The 23,148-nt window shown below is 40.2% G+C and overlaps 1 protein-coding gene across 1 annotated transcript in view; it reads right to left on the bottom strand.

Annotated features, from left to right (window-relative positions):
* Positions 1-4,683: 4,683 nt before the first annotated feature.
* Positions 4,684-23,148, bottom strand: part of CFAP53 (cilia and flagella associated protein 53) — a 40,150-nt gene continuing 21,685 nt past the window's right edge. The window contains exons 5-8 of the mRNA XM_014846589.3: positions 21,132-21,350; positions 12,288-12,504; positions 10,129-10,231; positions 4,684-7,397 (exon numbers count right to left, since the gene is read on the bottom strand). Coding sequence (XP_014702075.1) covers positions 7,169-7,397; positions 10,129-10,231; positions 12,288-12,504; positions 21,132-21,350 — 768 coding nt within the window. The 3' untranslated portion in view covers positions 4,684-7,168. The remainder of the gene's footprint in view (positions 7,398-10,128; positions 10,232-12,287; positions 12,505-21,131; positions 21,351-23,148) is intronic.

Genomic DNA, 23,148 nt, shown 5'->3' with positions numbered 1-23,148 from the left:
AACCCTGGGCTTGTATCATCTCACTGAATTTCCTAACAGTCAAGGCAAGGTTAGCTCTGCTGCCCTCAGTTCTTTGACCTCTCACCTGGCCATGGAAGTGAGTCAACCACTCAGCCAGGCCCCAGCTCTCGAAGTCACTATGGCTCTGCAGGCACCTAACGGTGCCCCTTCTTCTTCCTGGAGTTCTGTGCAAATGGTTACGGCTGGTAGTGTTAACCGTATAATCAAGACCGTGCCCTTAGTGAGAAAGGAGGTGACTTGGTCTGGTCATGAAGCACGCCTGAGATGGGGAGTGCAGCGATCAAAATTCTACAGGCAGTTAATCTCTATTGAAAATTGGTGGGGTTTAGGAAATTTTCCTTTCTCTCATTTGGGAAATGGGACTTTTTGGTCTGCCACAGAATGCTCTAACCTCCTGCTCCCAAGATAGATTCTCCAACTGAGTCGAGTCCAGTTCTAACTGTGGACCTGCCCCTGACAGACTCACCTCCAAATATCCTCTTCCCTCGCTAAACCACCTACAGTCCACCTATAAGTCCAGCTCAAGTGCCCCCTTTTCCCGGAAGCCTTCCTTGATAGCCCCTTCCATGGGAAAATTCTCCCTTTCCAAAAACCCAGAGCAGCAGTGGTGTGGCTCCAAAGTGTGGCTTGGATAGTACCACCCTCCTCCAAGTCACCAAAACCTCCTCTTCCAAGCTCCTCCAAATAAACATAAAATCTAAACAAAGACAGGGGCCAGCCTGATGGCGTAGAGGTTACGTTCACTCTGCGTTGGTGACCCAGGGGTCGTGGGTTCAGATTCCAGGTGCAGACCTACACACCACTCATCAAGCCATACTGTGGTGGCATCCCACATGCAAAGCAGAGGAAGATTGGCACAGATGTTAGCTCAGGGCCAATCTTCCTCACCAAAAGAAAAACAAACAAAAACACTAAACAAAGACAGTATGCTGCTATTCAAATGCAGCTTCAAGACACTCTCTCTAAGCCTGTCTCCTAACCAGAGGCCTCCCTTAAGCCCAAGCTACACAGAAATTCTGGAGCCTTTCAGAGGGCTCAGCATTAAGTCTGTTCTATACATTTGATTATATTTAACACAGCACTTGATTGCATGTTGCTCATACTGTTCTCAATTATTTCTTGTCTGTAGGTCTTGATCTTCAACAAGACTATAAACTCAAGGGAAGAAATTGTGTCACTCTTACTTTGTATGCTCCCCAGGGCCCAGCAGAGGGCTTAACGTAGCCAAGAGAGCACTAGTTACTAAAGGCGTTGAGAAGTTCTGCTAAAAGCATACTATATTTTGTAAATTCAGCAAATTAATTTTATTCATATTATTTATACTAGTAATACTGATAGTCATAATGAATGATTGTTAGTGTCCTTATTATTGCATTTTGTATTGATTTCTCCACTTGTTAAACACAATTTATAAAAAACCAATTGGACTTTAAACTGCACTGCTGCTATTTTCCAAGGTAAGATTGTACTTTTTCATTACATCTTTAAAAACTATACTCAGCACATTTTGCAGGCTAATAAGATAAACTGCTCAAAAACAACACTGACATCTGTAGCGTGCATATCAATAAACATGTTTTAATTCCAATCACGCATCTCCCCACACTGGGTTTAAGTTATTTCTCCTTCTGTTCAAATACCAATTGCAGTTTATTTACATAGATGATTAGCTTTTCCCATGGTCTTCCTTGAGTTGACAGCGGTGGGGTTGGCATTATGGCAGTAAGCTTGGACCCTTATGTAGCACAGGTCCATGAGCTTTTATCCAAATCCCTTGGGGCCGGATATGTTTTTGGAATTCTGAGTCTTTTGGATTTTAGAAAGGTAGCAGATGCCTAAGGCATAGATTTTATAACACTCTCAGCCAGAACTGGGGCAATGCCCAGTGATCAAAAACATTAATAGCTCTACTGTAAAACCTAGTGAAATAATTTTAAGTAGTTTCACTCTTGTTCAGGTCAGGTTTTACTCCTAAATGAGGTTCAGCCTCAGACTTTCCGGGGTCAGAGCTTTTTGGATTTTGCAGCTGTAGGTGAGGGCTGCTGGGCTGGGCTGGCTTCTGCTGTGTATATGAAGTAGGGTTGGCCACTGGGTTTGTCAGAGAGTCCAGACCAGGGCCCCAGTGGCACCATCTATCTCTCATTCCTTCGGGGATTACAATTCAGTTCAGCAAACATTTGCTTCGGGGGGTCTGTATATGCCAGGTGCTGCGAGAGATTTTTAAAGGGAATAAGAAAGGGCTCTGGGGCTGGCCTGGTGGCACAGCAGTTAAGAGCGCATGTTCCGCTTCGGCAGCCCGGGGTTCGTCGGTTGGGATCCTGGGTGCAGACATGGCACCGCTTGGCACACCATGCTGTGGTAGGCGTCCAACGAGGAAGATGGGCATGGATGTTAGCTCAGGGCCAGTCCTCCTCAGCAAAAAGAGGTAGATTGGCAGCAGTTAGCTCAGGGCTAATCTTCCTCAAAAAAAAAAGAAAGGTCTCTGTATTAGCGCGCTCGGGCTGCCATATCAGATACCACAGGCTGAGTGGCTTACATAACAGACATTTATTTTCTCACAGTTCTGGAGGCTGGAAGACCAAGATCAAGATGCCAACAACCTGGTTTATCGCAAGGCCTCCCTTTCTGGCTTGAAGATGGTCACCTTCTCCCTGTGTCCTCACATAGCATCTTCTCTGTGCACACTGAGAGAGAGCAATCTCTGGTATCTCTTCCTCTTCCAATGAGGACACCAGCCCTATCAGATTAGGGTGCCACCCTTATGACCTCATAAACCTAATTACCTCCCTCAAGGCCTTATCTCCAAGTACAGTCACACTGGGGGTTAAGACTTCAACATCTGAATTTGGGAGGACACAGCTCAGTTCACAGTGGGTCCTTTCTGTCAAATAGCTCATAGCCAGCAGCAAGCAGAGGCCAGATCCCAGCTAAACTGTGACATGTGATAGAAAAGAGAAGTCAGAGCTGGGAGTGAGCAGGGAGGCAGGGCACCCTCAGGGAGTCTGGGGGGGCAAACAGAGCAGATGACATTTGAGTTGAGCTCTCAGGGAGGGAAAGGCTGGAATTCCACAGGGCATGTGGCAGGGAGGACATGACATCCTGAAGCCACACCCTGAGTAAAGGCACAGCAGTGGGGCAATGTGCATGTGTGGACAGGGAGGGTGTCTGCTTGGGTGATGGTGACAGTCAGTTCTGGGTAGCTGGATTCTCGGTGCTCAGAGAGTTGTATATGAAAGGAGCCCTTTCCCTGCTCTATGCCAGTGTCTGTGGCTACTTAAAGCTAAAAGACATTTCCTGTCCAGAGCTGGCGGCTGTAGAAATGTCCAAGTCTCCTACCTCCGAGGACTCATCTCCTGGCCCAACCACCTGCCTGCTTCAGGTCTTGCCTAGCTTCCTCATCGTCAGGGTTCTCTGCCTCCTCACGCTCAGCTCCAGCCTGCTGCTGGCCATTTCAGCTGTTTTCTGGGGCCTGTGTCTCTCCGCCCTGGCTTTATCCCACTTCAGCCTTGCTTGGCCCTCTTAGGTCTGGGTGCTAAGGAATAGGAAAGAAGGCTCAATGGTTACCCTTTCACTCTGGCCACTGATCTTTCCTTTTGTCCTCTAGAACAAATAAGGAAACACTTTCTGAGGCCTTGCTCTAGGCAAAGCCTTGTGCTGAAAGCTTGGGACCATCAAAGTTGTCTAAGACTTGGTACCTGCTTTAAGCAACTCAGTTGTTAAGCAATTAATTGGAGAAAAACACACACACATACACACACACATGGAAAATATGCAAAAAAAGAAAAAGCATAGTCTCAGCTGTGTGCTGCTGGTCATATCCTAAGTCCTCATAACTTCCGTGGCCTTGCGATGCTCTATGTCGCTGCTCCCCTCTGTCCACCTGATTCCACTGATGGTTCTGTCCAGGGCGCCAGGGTCACTTCGAGCACATGACCTGTATCAGTACCATCTTGCCCCAGGGCTTTCTTACAGCCTCCTGAGCCTCCCACCTGGTGAGGGGAGTCAGTGCCCCCAGGGTACCCCTCAAGCAAAGGGGGTAGGACTAGGGCAATAAATGCCCCAGCCTCCACTTGGGCTGTCCATACCTGCGGAGGCTTTCTACACCCTTTCTCAGAAGGGCCCCAGGTGGAATGAGACGCAGCTGCCTGCAGCGGTAACCAGCCTATAACACATTCTTGTACTGGCTCCTCCCCCGCCGCTCTGCCTGCCCGACACTTCTGCTTCCTGGATCACCTACCAAATAACTTAACTGCAGCCAAGTCCTCATAGGCAACCAAACCCAATTCACTTTCTCATCTATAAAGCGAAGGATTTGGATGAGACACTCTCTCAGGTCCCTTTCGGCTCTTGAAGCACCTCAGTTTTTAGACAAGAAAAGTGAATTCCAGGAAGTCCTGCCGGAGATCACACAGCTGATTAATGGTACATGGGGCAAGAATCTAGCATGAAACTGTCATGTTATGTCAATTTCCCCAAAACCGTATCTACCCAGTCATTTCAAATAAAAGTCCCACATCACAATGCTTGGTAGCACTAAGCTAATAACCCTCAGCCTCTATCCAAAACACACGTCTTAGAACTTTATAGAAAAGAATTGACATCGGAGGCATGTTGGCTCTCAGAGCCCTCGTCCAGCCAACAGCTTCACAGGAGACAAACAGAATCACATCTTTTTATTGTGACCTGCACTAAGTGTGATAAAATACCCTTTTCCAGTTATCTCAGAGGCTTCTCTACATAGGAATGTATTTTTTTTATCAGATGAAATCCTCATCTATATTCTGAGAGGCTGTTTGCCCAGTTTATGTAAGGTAATTGAAATATCAGAAGGATGGTTTACAGAAGAAAAAGTATTCATGCCCATGTGTGATTTATGGATGTGCTTGATGGATTTGCGACAAAATGCTATGTTAGCAAAAACAAAGGTTTGGATAGAGACCACAAAGTGATGGAAATGGAATGAAAATAGCCTCCTGCTATATGTTGTCAAACAACAAGCCTTAAAGGGCATATTGGTTGATTAAGAGTGCTTTGATAACAAATTGGATTTTACGAAGAAATGATGTTATGTGATAGAAAAAGTGCTGAACCAAGAGATGGAGATTTGTTTGGGCTTCTGTTTATTTGCAAATTAAAGAAACCTAAAATATTTGTGATGGGTTTTTAAGCTCTAAAAGTCTCTAATTCATTGATTTTACCTGTACTACCTATTGTGGGGAGGCAGTAAAGCAGAGAGACAAAAGCATAGATTCTATAATCCAGGCTGGGTTCAAATGCCAGCATCACCACTTACTAACTGGGGTGTTTTCCAACACCAAAAACCAATCTGTGATTCTTCAGACACCAACGTTCAACAATTCAGTTCCCTTCTGACACTAACTACTCAGAGTCAGTGCAGACCCTACAGATTAAAGGCTCAGTCCCACAAGACTGTCCCTCACTTCAGAGGCCAGTCAAAATCCTGGGCTACCTGTACTTCTAACCAACTGGCTATAAATCGGGAGTTCCTATGACCTCCTCCTCAATTTCAATAATTTGCTAGAACTCAAGAACACTCTTTACCTACATTTACTGGTTTATTATAAAGGATACAACTCAGGGACAGCCAAATGGAAGAGACGCATAGGGCAAGGTACGGGGGAGGCAGAGCTTCCATGCCCTCTCCAGATGTGCCGCCCTCTCCAGATGTGCCACCCTCCCAGCTCCTCCACGTGTTCACCAACTGGAGCTCTCCATCGACCATCGTTATTCAAGCATTTCTATACAGCTCAGCCTCTAGCCTCTCCCCTTTCTGGAGCTTCTCCCTTTTCTGGGTGGGGCTGAAAGCTCCAATCTGCTGTATCTTTGTGACCTTGGGTTAGGCAAAGATTTCTCAAATACATCACCAAAAGCATGATCCATAAAAGAAAAAAATAATTTAGACTTTGTCAAAATTTAAAACTTTTGCTCTTCAAAAGATGTTAAGAAAACAAAAAAACAAGCCTCAGACTAGGAGAAAATATTTGCCAATCATATAACTGATAAAGAACTTGCTTCCAGAATGTATAAAGAAGTCTTACAACTTAGTACTATCAGAAGACAAACAACCCAATTAGAAAATGGGGAAAAAATATTTGAATAGACACTTCACAAAACAAGAAGCCATCTTGGAGACTGGCTACCACACTACTGTCACCTCTCACCTGGGTTACTGTGTTTGCTTCTTAATTGAACCCCTGTTTCAGTCTCCCTGAAGTCTATTCTCACCCTAGCAGCCAGCAACCCTCTTACATCATATCATGTTGCTCCTCTGCTCAAAACCCTATAACAGCTTCCTATAGCCACATAAAAGCCAGTCTTTACCATGTTCCCAAGGACTGACATCATCAGGCCCCCACTACCTTTCTGATTAATCTTCTACCAGTCTCTCCTCACTCTACTCCAGCAGACACGCTAAGCAGACTTCTGCCCCAGGGCTCTTGTACTGGCTCTCTTCTCTGCCTGGGATGTTCCCCCCAGATAACCATATGGCTGGTTCATTTAAATACCAGCTGCTCAAAGAGATCTTTTTTGACCACCACATATAAAATAAAATAGCACTCCTGCCATTTCCAGTTTTATGGCAGTTAACATTCATCTCCTAGTTTCCTCCACTAGGATGTAAGCTCCATGAAAGCAAGAGGTTTGTTTTGTTCTTGCTGAAGTCTCAGTATCCAGAATAGTGTCTAGTACAGGGGCGGCATTCAGTAAATATTTTTTTAATGACTGAATAAGTGGGTTAATGAAAATGGCTGCCAGTCCCAGCTCTGCCTGCAAAAATGCCCTGCTAATATTGTGAATTACGTATATGAGGGAGAAGAGAAAGGAGGCAACAGGGAATAGGCATATTGGTAGACAGATGGAAGAAAGTGTAGCTCTTAATAAATGAACAAGAAAGGGAGGCATGGGGTAAGTCAGGAAAATAACTGTGTGATATGAAGTACATCATTCAGATTCCTATGTCTATAAAATCTAAAAAAGGAACAAAGTTTAATTTGAAGGAAGAAAATTATGTATAATTATGCAAACTCTGAGGAAAAAAGTTATCCACGGGTTAAAAGGAACATACAAGCATACTGTAGTTAAAAATATTAAAAGACTGAGAAAATCAATATTGATGCTCATGAAACTATGGCGGCAGCTTATTCGGGTACCCCCTCCGCATGGGATGAATGTTTCGGGGCAGCACGTGGTGGACGGACAGGACCTCCTGGATCTTGTCCTGGCAAAGCTTGTTTGCTGCCACCCCTGCTTCAAACTCTCGGCGTTCCTCTTCCCTCTCTGCTTCCCGGGCCTGCTGCTGGTAGGACATCTGCATCTGAAGTTGCCTCCTGTACTCCTGGACTAAACTGGAGCGTCTAAAGTGTTAGAAATGACAAAGTATCCAATTATAAAAGTAAGCATTTGGATTTACTTAGGGCATTAAAATTAAAATGTAACTTGTGAGGTCAAATTAAAATTCCCATTAAAAGCAGAGTGAGTGAAGAAGAAATAGATAAAAAAATCCAATAATGTGTTTATTACATAATAAGAATTAAGATAATCGTAGAACAAATATTGATTTTAGGGAGGGAATTCTTCTTCCACACTCAAAACATTGATTACTTTGTGGAGAGAGTCCTTGCCTCTCTCCACTCCCTCTCTCGCTCCTCTCTAAGGAAGAGGGGACTTACCTATTGGGAACAGGCTAGTCTGCCTGTTTTCCCCTCTGCTCTCTGTCAGAGGGCCATGGCCCTGCAGGGGAGGCCTGCAGTGGTGTGACATTGCTGGTGGCTGGGTGGGCTAGTTTGCTTCATTCTATTCAGTATTAACTAGACAATTTCCTCCAAATATAAGACACATTTTAAAATTTATAGTGTGACTTTTTTTTATTGTGGTAAAAAAAACATAATATAAAATCTGCCATCTTAACAATTTTTAAGTAAACAGTTTAGTAGTGTTAAGTACATTGCTGTGAAACAGATCTCCAGGACTTTTTCATCTTTCTCCAGAAACTCTGTACCCATAAGGAACTCCCCATTGCCCCCTCCCCCTACGCCTTAGTCATCACCATTCCATTTGTTGTCTCTATGAATTTGACTACTCCAGGTACCTCAGGTAAGTGAAATCATACAGTATTTGTTTTTTTGTGACTGGCTTATTTCTCTTAGCATAATGTCCTCAAGGTTCATCCATGCTGTAACATCTGACAGGATTTCCTTCCTTTTTAAGGCTGATGGTCCATTTTATATGTATACCACATTCTGTTTATCCATGCATCTGTTAACGGACATTTGGGTTATTTCTACCTCTTGGCTATTGTGAATAGTGCTGCTATGAATTCAGCTGTGCAAATATCTCTTCAAGGCCCTGCCTTCAATTATTTTCAATATATCCTCACAAGTGGGATTGCTGGATCATATAGTCATTCTATTTTTAACTTTTTGAGGAAACTTCATACTGTTTTCCATAGCAGTTGCACCATTTTACAATCAGTAAGCTACATTTTAATATCAGCTTTTATCAGAAATAAAGATTATAGAATGCATGTACCTCTGTGGCAGATTCTATTCTCCAAAGATGACCACAGTAATATCTCCTCTCCCACACACTCTTCTGCAATGTGAACCTCTACTCCCCTTATCAAGAGGTGGAGCTTATTTCTCCATCTCCTTGGATCTGGATGGGCCCTTTTTACCAGCAAAAGAATATGACAGAAGTGATGCCATGCTAGTCACAGGTGTAGCCCTTAACTGGCCTGGAAATTTCATCCTCCTATCTCTTGAAATGGCTTGCTATTGAAGCTCCATCTCAGAACCAGCCACTGCACTGTGAGAAGCCCAAGCCACATGGAGAGGCCACATGTAGATGTTCAGGCTGATAACACCAGAATGGGTTCCCAACTACAGTCAGCACACACTGACAGCTATATGAGTAGGTCTCTTAGGTGTCCACTCCAGTTGAGCCTTCAGATGAATGTAGCCCCAGCCAACATCCGACTCGAACCACGTGAAAGATCCCAAGCAAGAACCAACCAGCTGAGCCTTGTCAACCACAGACTCGTGAAAGACAATCAAAACTCACTTTAAACCACAAATTTTGGGGTGTTTTGTTATGCACCAATAGGTACCTGTAATACCTTCGGCCCACACTTTTTTTTTTTTCTCTCTCAGTTGATTCAGAAGTTGGGCAGGGAAGACAGTTACTATCCATTAAGTTCCCTCACCTCTCCAATAACAGACTATTCAAAAACAGAAAGGAAACACCTCCAGAGAAGCAGTAGCAGGAAGTCAGTAGCATAGGCTAGACATTGTTAATGCACCTAACTGACAATAGCCCCAGGTACATAAACCATACTCTTTCTAGTAAGAAAAGAGCTTATCTCTATGCACCAAGTGTGGGTGAGTCAGGGGACAGGCCCCAGGGACAGGGAGGGTGACTAGCAATCAGAGGAGATGGGTCCTCTTCCTCCACCACACTGGTTTCCTGAATTGGGTGCCATGGCCATCAGGGGAAAAGGATTACTATAGTCTGAGAAAGGCCACAAGGAGGGGCCTGCCTGTTTCCTCCACTTGAGCCTGACTGTGGTGATCAGAGGGACACCTGTCAGAGGAGGGCAGTGGAATTTCCCAAAGCACCCAGAGCATTTCAGTTTTCCAGCCCAGTGAAGCTACACAACTCCTCCTGGGGACATTTGCATGGAATCATATCCCCATAAGCCATTTCTGCTAATCTTAACTAATTAGGTCACACTGTATTTCAGAATTTATTTCACGGGGGAAAAAATCTTATTTCATTAGGATCTAAGGTTGGTGCCTATTTCATAAAAATTGTTTCTAATTTATTTTATTTTTTAGGATGTACATCTAATTCAATACCTAATATGTATAATCAGAAAGCACACAATGGCAACAGAATTTGATTTTACCAAGATGGTTGGTGCTTACTTTTATACAAAATTTTGTAAACTGACTTGAGCTTTTAGGACAAATGTAATACTGATGTAAAATAACATCGATAATATGTGAACTATGGCACATCGTCCCCTCTCTATGTAAAAATCTCCATAGTTTTTTAGGTAGTAAATAATAATAAAGAAAAAAATCATACCTTGCAAAATTCTCCTTCTCTTCACGGTTAAGCTCTTTAAGACCTTCATTTATGCGTTCCTGTTCCATAGCACGTTCCTCCTGTTCTTTTGCTTTGCGTTGCACTATGAAACACAAAAGTAATTTTTGCTAAATGACTTTTTTCAGACAAGACTTGCTGACATCTTTCTGGGCATCAATGCTATGTTGTCTTTAGAGAGGCAGAGCTTAGAATCACTGGGCTGGATCTTAGATCAATAAGGTAGTAGTCATCTCCATTGAGGGAAGAATAGGGTTTAGGTTGATAAGCGCTGCAATCTATACAGATTTTCTCTTAATCATTTTTCACTGAAAATCCGTGGTCAGTCCTTTTCATACCAGATTGCCACTGTTAGAACACTTCTTACCTTTCTCTTCTTGAGGACAAACAGTTCTTTCTATTGCTATTTATGTTAATAAGAGTTTATTTACTACAAAATAAATATTGGAAAAACAGTATTTAAAGATCTTATAAGTTAGATAAGAAAAACTTAAGCATCCCAGTAGAAAAAAATTATAAAGAAAACAGAGTTCACAAAAGAATAAATATAACCAAAATGTATATATCTTTGGTCCAAAAATCCATTTATAGGAATTTATCTTAAACAATCGTATATAAGCCAAAAAAATTATGTAGACAGATAGTAACCTGCAGTGCTAAAATAGTAGTAAAAGGATTCAAAACGATCTGAAGGTCCATTACTTGTGTTTAGGTAAAGTAAATTATGGTCCATTTTTATAATGGATTTCTAGGCAGCATTACAAATCCTATAATTGACCTGGAAAAATGTTTATGACAAGTGGAAAATGCAGGCTGAAAAACAATATATACAACATGATCCTAATTTGTGGGGGGAAATTATATACATAGTAAAAATACTGGCAGGAAATACATGAAGTTGTGAATAGTAGCTATTGCTGGGTGGTGGAATTATGGTTGACTTTATTTCCTTGTTTATAAATGGTTCCAAATACTTAAATTTTCCATGTTTTTTTTTTTTAATAAAGATTTTATTTTTTTCCTTTGTCTCCCCGAAGTCCCCCGGTACATAGTTGTATATTCTTCGTTGTGGGTCCTTCTAGTTGTGGCATGTGGGACGCTGCCTCAGCGTGGTTTGGTGAGCAGTGCCATGTCCGTGCCCAGGATTCGAACCAACGAAACACTGGGCCACCTGCAGCAGAGCGTGCAAACTTAACCACTCGGCCACGGGGCCAGCCCCTTAAATTTTCCATGTTTTCTTAATATATTCTAAAACATTTATCATGGATGCATACAGAAATCTTTTTAGCTTATAAGCTTTCTTCTCATTTTCTTAAAACTATAATACTAGCTTAATAATTTTCAACTGCTGTTATCATTCCTAGAGTAGAGAATTAATCAAAGGAACCAAGATGAGCTTTCTCTTGTAAAGAGAATTAGTGTGAAATCTAATGGTTCCCTAATAGTAAATCTGTCCATCTATTGTCTCCCCAGTTCACTGGGCTAAACATGGAACGGTGAAAATCTGGAGACGGCAGGACATCCTCTCAACAAATATTTCCTTTTGTGACCAAGCACTGTTGGAAGCTGAGAGAACACAATGGTGTGCTAAGACAGAAATGTGAGCAAGCCACAGTGAGAGCCCCCGAAAGAGGATTTATTATGAATAGGGGGACACAGAGAACCTCACAAGGAATGAGACATTTGAGCTGGTCTTGAAGGATGTGCGGGATGACTCAAGATCAAAAGCATCACAGGGGAGAGAAAACTACCCAAGCAAAGGTATGGAGGTATGGAGGTGTGGAGATACCTGCAGAAAAAAAAGAGGGACAGCTAAAAGGGAGGAGGAGGAGGTGTGTGTCTGAGCCCTACCTTCTCATTCTCCTCTATAATCACTAAGGCACAAGAGCATTCAGGACATACTGTTCCTTTAACCTTGAGAACATCTCCCCCATGACTGCTCAGAATCTGCTGGGATATAAAACTCTTCATGTGTTTATACTTTATGTATTCAATTAGATAAGTTCTGCAAAACAGAGATCGTACCTTAATCCTTTTAACATCCTCCATAGTATTTCACACATAATACCTACTTAATAAATATTTTGGTTGCTACTTAAATTAAGGCCCAACTATAATATAATTAAGATTCACTTCCTTACACTTTTCTTGAACTTGAAGCTTTCTTGTACACATGACCTCATTCACAAGTTGTTTCCTTGCCTCCTTTTCAAGTCTTAGCTCCTTGTCCTTCTCAGCCAACTTCTTCTTCTCCTCTTCCTCCAATATTCTGTTCAATTCTTTCTCCTGAGCTTTGTCTTCCTCACGCCGCTGTGCCAGATATTGACGATATATCTTCTGTTCTCTTACCATCTCTTCCTTCATAACATAAAAATTACCCCACGTTAAAATGTTTAGGTGTGATAATGATATTGAAGATAAGTTTAAAGACAATCTTTTAGAGCTACAATCCCAATCTTTTAGAGCTACATACTGAAACATTCACAAATAAAATATTATGTCCAGAGTTTACTTTAACATATTCAGGGGTGGTGGTGGGGAATGCGTGGGGGTAGATGAAACAGGAATGGCCATTAGTTGATGTTTGTTGAAACTAAGTGATGGACACAGGCGGGTTCACTTTTTTTATTCTCTGTATCTGTTTGAAATGTTTTATAATACATTTTTTAATAAGTTAACTCAAACACTTTCCCAAAGTGTTTGTCGACGCGATTCTCAAATAATTTTCAACTATACGGCTTTATTTTCATTTATTTTCATCTGGATGGATGAAATCTTAACCTGATAAACAAAGTAAGTCAATACTATTATTATAGCACTGTCTCTGACTGAAAGATGAATCACCTCATACTTTATAATAGCAATTCTCAATCTTAGCTACACTTTGAAATCACCTGGGGAGCTTTAAAAACCATTAAGGGCTGAGTCTCACCCCCAGAGATTCCTATCTAGTGGGCAGCCTTTAAGTTCCCCAGGTGATTTTAATGTGCAGCAAAGGGTGGGAACTGGGCTTTATAATGCAGGCATTTTCAATTGGCTTCTCTGTCTTTCATAGTATTATATTTGTGCTGGTTCATCCAATCTCTGATCTGATCTCTTTCGAGAATATCATAGATCTGAGGTAGGACTAGAAAGGTCTGAGGGTGTAGCTGCACCCTCAGAAAGGCTTATATACATAGTTTCATACTTACTTACCAAAAAAATTAACAAAAGAAGTGCAAAACTTATACTCTGGCAGGCCAGCCCCATGGCCAAGTGGTTAAAGTTCTGTGCATTCCACTTCGGCAGCCCAGATTCACGGGTTCGGATCTTGGGCACAGACCTACTCCACTCATCAGCCATGCTGTGGGGGCATCCCACGTAAAAAACAGAGGAAGATTGGCACAGACTCAGGGCTAATCTTCCTCACCAAAAAAAATACCCCAAAAAACGTACACTCTGAAAACTAAGAAACATTTTTGAAAGAAATTAAAGAAAACCAAAATAAATGGAAAGACATTCTATGTTCACAGATCAGAAGACAATATTATTAAAATAGCAATTGTCCCCAAATTGGTCTACAGATTCAAAACAATCTCTATCAAAATCCCAATTGCCTTCTTTGCAAAAATCAACAAGCTGATCCCAAATTCATATGGAAATACAAGGGAGCCAGAGCAATCAAAACAATCTGAAAAATAAGAACAATGTTGGAGGATTCACATTTCCTGATTTCAAACTTACTACAAAGTTACAGTGATCGAGACATATAGATATGTGATACTGGCCTAAAGAGAGAGCTATAGGTTAACAGAATAGAATTCAGAGTCCAGAAATAAACCCACACATGTACTGTCATTGATTTTTGACAAGGGTCCCAAGACAATTCAATAGGGGAGAACAGTCTCTTCAACAAATGGTGCTAGGACAACCAGATATCCACGTGCAAAAGAATGAAGCTTGACCTCTACATCACACCATATACAAAATGTAACTCAAAATGGATCAAAAGGCCTAAAATTAAGAGCTAAAATTATAAAACTCGAAGAAGAAAACATAGGACTACATCTTCCTGACTTTGGAGTAGGAACGGTTTTTTAGATATGATATCAAAAGCACAAGCAACAAAAGAAAATATAGGTAAATTGGACATTGTCAAAATTAAATACTTTTGTGCTTCAAGGGACACCATCAAGAAAGTAAAAAGACAAGCCATAGAATGAGAAAACTACTTACAAATCACTTATGATAAGAGATTTGTATCTAGCACATTAAGAACTCTGACAACTCAATAATAAAAAGACAACCCAATCAAAAATTGGGCAAATGACTTGAATAGACTGCTAATAGATTTCTCCAAGGAAGATATATAAATGGCCAAACAAGCAAAGGAAAAGAAGAGGCTCAACATCATTAGCCATTAGGGAAATGCAAATCAAAACCACAATGACATATCACTTCAGACACACTAGGATGGTTAAAATAAAAAAGACAAATAATAGCAAGTGTTAACAAGCATGTGGAGAAATCAGACCCCTCACACACTGCTAGTGGGAATGTAAAATGGTGAAGCCACTTTGGAAAACAATTTGGCAAATACTCAAAAGCTTAAACATAGAGTTACCCTGGTACTCAATAATTCCAGTCCTAGGTACTTGCTCAAGAGAAACAAAAACATATGGCCAAACAAAAATTTAAACATGAATGTTCAGAGTAGCATTATCCATAATAGCCCAAAAGTGGAAACAACTCAAATGTCCATCAACTGACAAATGGATAAACAAAATATGGTATATCCATACAATGGAACATATTCAGTCATACAAAGGAATGAAGTATTCATGGATAAGCCTTGAAACATTATGCTAAGTGAAAGAAACCAGTCAAAAGGTCACATAATATATGATTCCATTCATAGGAACGTCTAGAATAGGGAATCCATAGAGACAGAAAGTATATTAGTAGTTGCTTAGGACTAGGGGTTGGCAGTGGGAAAGAGGGATAAGCAAGATCATGAAAAAGTTCTAAAATTGACTGTGGTGATGATTGCCCATATCTGTGAATATACTAAAAGCCACTGAAAGTACATTTTAAATGGATAAATTGTATGTTATATGAATTCTACCTTAATGAAGCTGTTAAAAAATAAACAAAAGCAATCCAACCGAGAAAAACTCAGTAACAAAAAAAGAAAGAAAATCAAACAACCCAACTAGAAAATGGGCAAAAGACATGAGGAAACATTTCACTGAAGAGACTATACAGACGGCAAATAAGCACATGAAAAGTTGGTCAACATCATTAGTTGTTATAGAAATGCAAACTAAAAACACAATGAGATATCACTACGCAGCTATCAGAATGGCTAAAGCAAAAAATAGTGACACCACCAAACGCTGGTGAGGATGTGGAGAAACTGGATCACTCATACTTTCTTGGTGGGAATGAACATTTTTGGTGGAATAGTAATAGCTACTCTGAAAAACAGTTTGGCAGTTTCTTGAAGAAAAACTAAACAATGACCTAACAATTGCCCTTCTGGGCATTTTTCCCAGAGAAACAAAAATTTGTGTTCACACAAAAACCTATACACGAATGATTATAGCAGCTTTACTTATAACAGCCATTAAACTGAAAACAACCCAGATGACCTCTAAGAGGTAAATAGTAAAAACAGACTGTGGTGCAATAAACAATAAAAAGAACTACTGACGCATACAACAATCTGGATATATCTCCAGAGAGTTATGCTGAATGAAAAATGTCAATCCCAAAAGGTTATATACTATATGGTTCCATTTATATAACATTTTGAAATGACAAAATTATAGAAATGGAGAATAGGCTAGTGGTTGCCAAGGGTGGGCACAAGAGGGAAGTTGGTGTGGCTATAAAAGGGAAATGTGAAGGATCCTAGTGGTGATGGAAATGTTCTGTATCTTGACTGTGTCAATGTCAATATCCTGGCTGTGACATTGCACTAGAGTTTTGCAAGATGTTATCATTGAGAGAAACTGAGTAAAAGGTACATGGGATCTCTCTGTATTATTTCTTACAACTGCATGTGAATCTACAATTATCTCAAAATAAAAGTTTAATTAAAGAACACAGTAGCAGACTTCTGGTTTCCAGTCTGGTATGTAAGGAGCTTAGAAGTTGCCACTCTATCCTAAGTAAAAAGCTCAACAAACTGAAAAGCCCACAGCTAATCTTAGATCCAGAAGAGAAGTGAGGGCACAGGGCAAACCACTGCCCCCTAAATTGGAGAGACATACAGGTGAATACAGAGAATCACAACTCACCGTAGCTGAAACCCATGAGCAGAAACTTCCATAGGAAGCAGTGCTGGGATAGAACGACCTCATCTGTAATAGATGACTTGCTAGAGGCTCAGCGAGTTTAAGGGGACCCAGACTCTAAGAGTTAAAAAGTCTAAGAGGACCCAGTCATGGGAGCCCCCACACTTTTGCAAGTTTTACTTCCTGAGTTTTTACCAGGTTCTCACAGTGAATATCAGAGAAAAATCCCCCAATGCTTCCGGCTGAGGGAGGGGGAAAGGAACCATTTTGAAATACACCAGAGCATTCTATTCTTCTTAACAAGGTTTGCCCTTAGGAGACACGATTTAACCAGAGTCTAACATGCTGGGCTTCTATCAGAACCTAACTGACCCAGGAGAAGGGAAATATCCAACTCTGGGCCCTCTCTAGCCTTCCATGTGGGAAAAGGGAAATACCATAATCAAAGCTTCCAATGACGAGGGAGAGTCCAAACCCAAAGGCACCAGCACGAAAGATATAGAAGGAGAAGACACCACTATAGACCCTACAGACATTAAAAGGATAAGAAAGAAACACTATGAACTACTCTGTGCCCACAAATTTGATAACCTAGAGAAAATGGACCAATTCTTTGAAAGAAACAATCTGCCAACATTCACACAAGAAAGCGACAATCTGAATAGGCATATGTCTATTACTTTAAAAACTGAATTAATAATTAATAATCTTCTGAAACAGAAATCACCAGGCCTAGATGAGTTCACTGGCGAATTCTACTGAACATTTAAGAAATTATGCCAATTCTCTACAATCTCTTTAACAAGACAGAAACAGAAGGAATACTTCTTAACTCATTATATGAAGCCAGAACTATCCTAATACAAAAACCAAAGACATTACAAGAAAATAGAACTATACGTTAGTATCTCTCATGAACATAGATGTAAAAATCCTCAACAAAGTATTAGTAAATCAAATCCAACAATGTATACACCACAACCCAGTAGGATTTATTCCAGGTATACAAGGCTGGTTCAACATTTAAAAATCACTTAATATAATCCATCACATCAACAGACTAAAGAAGAAAAATCATATGATCACATCAATAGATACAAAAAAAATTTGATAAAATCCAACATAAATTCATGTTAAAAACTCTCAGTAAACCAGGAATAGAGAGGAACTTCCTCAACTTGATAAAAACATCTACAAAAACCTACAACTAATATCACACTTAATGGTGAGAAACTAGCCACTTTCCCACTAAACTCAGGAACAAAGCAAGGAAGTCCTCTTTCAGCACTCATTTTTAACATTGTACTACAAGTCCTACCTAATGCAATAAGACAAGAAAAGGAAATAAAAAGTATATTGATTGGGAAGAAAAATAAAACTGTCTTTGTTCACAGATAACATGATGGCCTATGTAGAAAATCTCAAAGAACCAATGAAATCTGCTTGAATTAATAAGTATAGGCAAGGTTACAGGATACAAGGTTAATAAACAAAAGTTAATTGCTTTCCTAAATACCAGCAATGAACAAGTGGAATTCGACATTAAAAACACAATACCATTTACATTAGCACCCCAAAAAATGAAATACATAGGTATAAATCTAACAAAATATGTACAAGATCTATATGAGGAAAAATACAAAATTCTGATTAAAAAAGTCAAAGAACTACATAAATAGAGAGATATTCCATGTTAATGAATAGGAAGACTCAATACTGTCAAGATGTCAGTTCTCCCCATCTTGATCTTTAGATTCAATGTAATCTCAATCAAAGTCCCAGCAAGTTATTTTGTGGTTATTGACAAACTGATTCTAAAGTTTATACGGAGAGGCAAAAGACCGAGAATAGCCAACTCAATATTGAAAGACAAGAACAAAGTCAGAGGACTGACACTATCCAACTTCAAGTCTTACTATAAAGCTCCAGTAATCAAGACTGTATGACATTGGTGAAAGAATAGACAAATAGATCAACTGAAAAGAATAGAGAGCCCAGAAATAGATCCATATAAATATAGTCAACTGATCTTTGACAAGGGAACAAAGCAACACAATAAAACTAAGAGTCTCTTCAGCAAATGGTGCTGGAACAACTGGACATCCACATGCAAAAAAAAAAAAAATCTAGACACAGACTTTAGACTCTTTACGAAAATTAACTCAAAATGGATCACAGACCTAAATGTAAAACACAAAATTATAAAAGACCTAGAAGATAACATAGGAGAAAATCTAGAAGACCTTGGATTTGGCGATAACTTTTTAGATACAACACAAAAGGCACAATTCGTGAAAGAAAATTGATAAGCCAGACTTCATTAAAATAAAAAATCTTTACTCTTTGAAAGACTCTGTCAAGAGAATAAGACAAGCCACAGATTAGGAGAAAATATTTTCAAAAGCTATATCTGATAAAGGACTGTTATCTAAAACATACAAAGAACTCTTAAAAGACAACAATAAGAAAAGAAACAACCCAGTTAAGGTTGGAGGCTGGTTGTCAGGAGAATCAACTATGTGATTAGAGGGTTGGAAGTTTCAGTCCCACCTCTCTGACCTCTAGGGTAGGGAGAGGAGCTGGAAGTTGAATCAATCACCCATGACCAATGATTTAATCACTCGTGCCCATGTAATGAAGCCTCCATAAAAATCCAAAAGGAGAGGGTTCAGAGAGCTTTCAGGTTGGGGAACCAGAACACTTCCATGTGCCACTGTGCCAGGCCCCAAACTTCATGAAGACAGAAGATCCTCTGCTCAGGACCTCATGCTCTGTATCTCTTCATCTGGCTGTTAATTCATATCCTTTAACATCATTTGTAATCAACTGGCAATGTAGTGAGTAAATGAGTTTCCTGAGTTCTTTGAGGTACTCTAGCAAATTAATTGAACCCAAGGAGGGGGTCATGGAAACCTGTGATTTATAGCCAGTCGGTCAGAAGTACAGGTAACAAACTGACTTGTCATTAGTATCCTGAGTTGGAGAAGGTTGTTGGAAACTCCAATTTGTAGCCCTTCAGTCAGAAGCCCAGGTAACAACTTGGGCTTGTGACCGGCATCTGAAGTGGAGGGAGGTCTTGTGGGACTGAACCCTTTCCCTTTGGAATCTGATGCTATCTCCAGGTAAATAGCGATAGAATTAAGTTGAATTGTAGGACACTCAGCTGGTGTCCTGAGCATTGCTTGGTGGTATAGGGGGAAAACCCCCCTCCATACATTGGAATTGGGCTCAGAACCCTTATGCTCCACACCATATGTCATTAGGGAAATGCAAATTAAAATAATAATGAGATACCACTACACACCTATTAGAATGGCCAAAGTCCAGAACACTGACAACACCAAATGCTGGCAAAGACGTGGAGCAATAGGAACTCTCATTCATTGCTGGTGGGAATGCAAAATAGTACAGCCACTTTGGAAGATAGTTTGTCAGTTTCTTACAAAACTAAACATACTCTTACTGTATGATCCAATAATCAAGCTCCTTGGTATTTACCCAGATTTTTATGTTCACACAAAACCTGCACACGGAGGTCTACAGCAACTTTATTCATAATCACTAAAAGTTGGAGGCAACCAAGGATGTCCTTCAGTAGGCAATGGATAAATAAACTATGGTACGTCCACACAATGGAATGTTATTCAGTGCTAAAAGGAAATGAACTATTAAGCCATGAAAAGATATGGAGGAAACTTAAATGTAACATGCATTTTGAAAAATGAAAGAAGCCAATCTGAAAAGCCTACTTACTACATGACTCCAACTATATGACAGTCTGGAAAAGGCAAAACTATGGAGACAGGAAAAATATCAATAGTTTCCAAGGATTGGGGGTAAGGGGAGGGATGAACATGTGGAGCACAGAGGATTTTTAGGGCACTGAAATTACTCTGTATAATACTCTCTTGGTGGATACATGTCATTATACATTTGTTCAAACCCATAGAATGTACAAGACCAAGAGTGAACTGTAATGTAAACTATGGACTTTGGGTGATAATGAGGTATCGATGTAGGTTCATCAATTGTAACAAATGTACCACTCTGATGGCAGGGAATGTTGATAAAGGGGGAGGCTATGCATGTGTCAGGGCAGGAGGCATGTAGGAAATTTCTTTATCTTCTCTCAATATTGCTGTGAATCTAAAACTGCCCTAAAACATAAAGTCTATGAAAAAAAATAGCACTTATAGGAAAAGCACAACACCCTTAAGAGTTCAATACAAATTTCAAAGGAACAGACAGCTAAATAAATATTGGAATACCTTACTCTCTTTGCCTGACAAAACTGTACATATCCTTCAAGGTGCAGCCCAAATACCACTTTCTTAGTGATGTCTTCCCCAACTCCAGGCATACTTAATCACTCCATTTCCTGCAATCCCAAACTGTCATCACAGTGCTAAGGCCATGTTATAGAACAGGAGTTCTCAAAATTCAGTGAGCATCAGAATCACCTGGGGGAGTTTGTTAAAATACAAATTTCTTGCCCTTGCCAAGATTTGGATTTGGAGATTCTGATTTGGAGCCTATGAATTTCTATTTCTAACACCATCCCAGCTGATGTTGATGCTGTGGGTTTGTGGACCACACTTATAGTAGCACTATTATAGTTCATTCTACAAGATGCTGGCTTCTGTAAGACTGAGAGCTCAACAAGGAATCTCCTTTCAGCACAAAGCAGGCACCGAAAAAATATCTTACTCTTTTTTGCTTCTTTTTATCAGCCTCTTCCTGTAAGTCTTGAAGGGCCATTTGCACAAGCTTCATGTCCAAGTCCTGCTCTTCTCTGTAACCCTGCTGAATTTTCTCTATCTTCTCTTGGAGGGCTTTTTGCAAAGCAGTCTTAATTTCCCTTTTTGTCTTCTGTGTCTTTAGCTTATCCTGTTCATTCTCAAGTTTCACCTGTGCTTTGTCCTTTTCCTAAGGTAGAACAATAATGAAGATCACGCATCAGTACAGTCCGACAAAACAAACAAGTTAATACATTGCATTTAGCAGATGAGAATAAAGGGTTTCTTGGAAATACACACACCTGGATTTAGAGGGACTATAAGAAATAAAATTTGTCTTTTCATTGCTGAGTTAGCAACAAGGCTTTGTGAAATTGCTGTGTGTATGTGTGTGTGTTTGATTACACACTATAGTTTTGGAGTTCAAAATGCATAAAAGTATAAAGAGAAATCACCTTTAATCCTAGTACCCATCACCCACCACCACTGTCAACATTTCCGTGTATTGGCCTTTTAGACTTTCCTCTTCTATGCACATCTAGATTTGGATACATTATTAAGCAGCGATAAGAGTCCAAAAATGGAAATGTGCACATCAGCTAAATATAGAAAATTAAATTTTAGGCATTTTGTTCTTTAAAAGTATTCTCTCGGGGCTGGCCTGGTGGCACAGCGGTTAATTTCGCACGTTCCGCTTCTTGGCAGCCTGGGGTTCACCGGTTCAGATCCCGGGTGTGGACATGGCACCGCTTGGCAAAAAGCCATGCTGTGGTAGGCATCCCACATATAAAGTAGAGGAAGATGGGCATGGATGTTAGCTCAGGGCCAGTCTTCCTCAGCAAAAAGAGGAGGATTGGCAGTAGTTAGCTCAGTTAAAAATAAAAATAAATAAAAGTATTCTCATTGCTCTCATTTTCTTATCTTTCTGACCCTCTTGGCTGTCTTAATTGCCTGGCCAGTCAAGCAGTTTTAACTGGAGCACCAACGCAGTTAGGCATTGTAGGTTTGGTAGAAAATCTGGGTATGTTATAAACAGGCATCAGTCCTCCTGCCAGAGACAGCTGAACTCCCCTGGAGGGATAAGTACTTGCCCAGCTGGGACAGGAGATGATGTAGCAATAGTGAGGATGGGACACAATTCCCAATTTGACTTGATTTAACCAAGACTCACAACAGGCATGATTACTACGATTACGATTTGTGAGAGGGGAATTATATGCTACACTTTTCCATTAACGCCATGAGCAGTAAATCCACACTGAATTTTGAAAGTCAAATGAGATAAAGTGAAAATGCTCTGCTGTATCTAAGGAAAAGCAATGGGCATCAAACACGAAAGCCAGTGGAATAGCAGGTTACACTTTTTTAAAAGTAAGGTTGACTACATCAGGAGGAAGCAATCAGCCAAATCCAGACTATGAGATGATAGGGATGGGATGGGGGAGAGCTGTTCAAGAGTAAGAGACCTAAAACTAGTTTACCATGTCTTGGCTTCACCAGCATAGTTCTGATTTTACACCTGTTGTGCTCAGGTAATGAATTTATTGCACCCTTTCTATCTCAAATGTTCCCTGGTTTGAATAATAAACAGTCACTTTTTCTAAAAGAGACTTAAAACAACCATGTTTAGATTCTGATTTAAGTGTCAAATAATTTAGACAATGATGGAAATTTAATGCTGATTTTAGATGATAAAAAGGAATTATTATTTTTTTCCTCAGGTATGATATTGGCATTGTATAAGAAAATGTTCTTAATTATGTTGTTGTTGAGATGCATACTTGAGATGTAATTAAGGAAGAAGTGACATATCTTGGATTTGTTTAAAAACATGAAAACAGAGCGAGTAGGGAGGATATAGGAAACCAGTACGGCAAATATAACGGCTACTGAAACTGGGAGATGGTACATGGGGGTCATTGTTATATTACTGTGATTTATAAGAAATATATATTTGGTCATTCAGATGACCAAAATACATTTCTCAG

Source organism: Equus asinus, chromosome 7 (genome assembly GCF_041296235.1).
Source record: "Equus asinus isolate D_3611 breed Donkey chromosome 7, EquAss-T2T_v2, whole genome shotgun sequence".
NCBI classification, from domain to species: Eukaryota; Metazoa; Chordata; class Mammalia; order Perissodactyla; family Equidae; genus Equus; species Equus asinus.
This window is presented reverse-complemented; position numbering and strand designations above follow the sequence as displayed.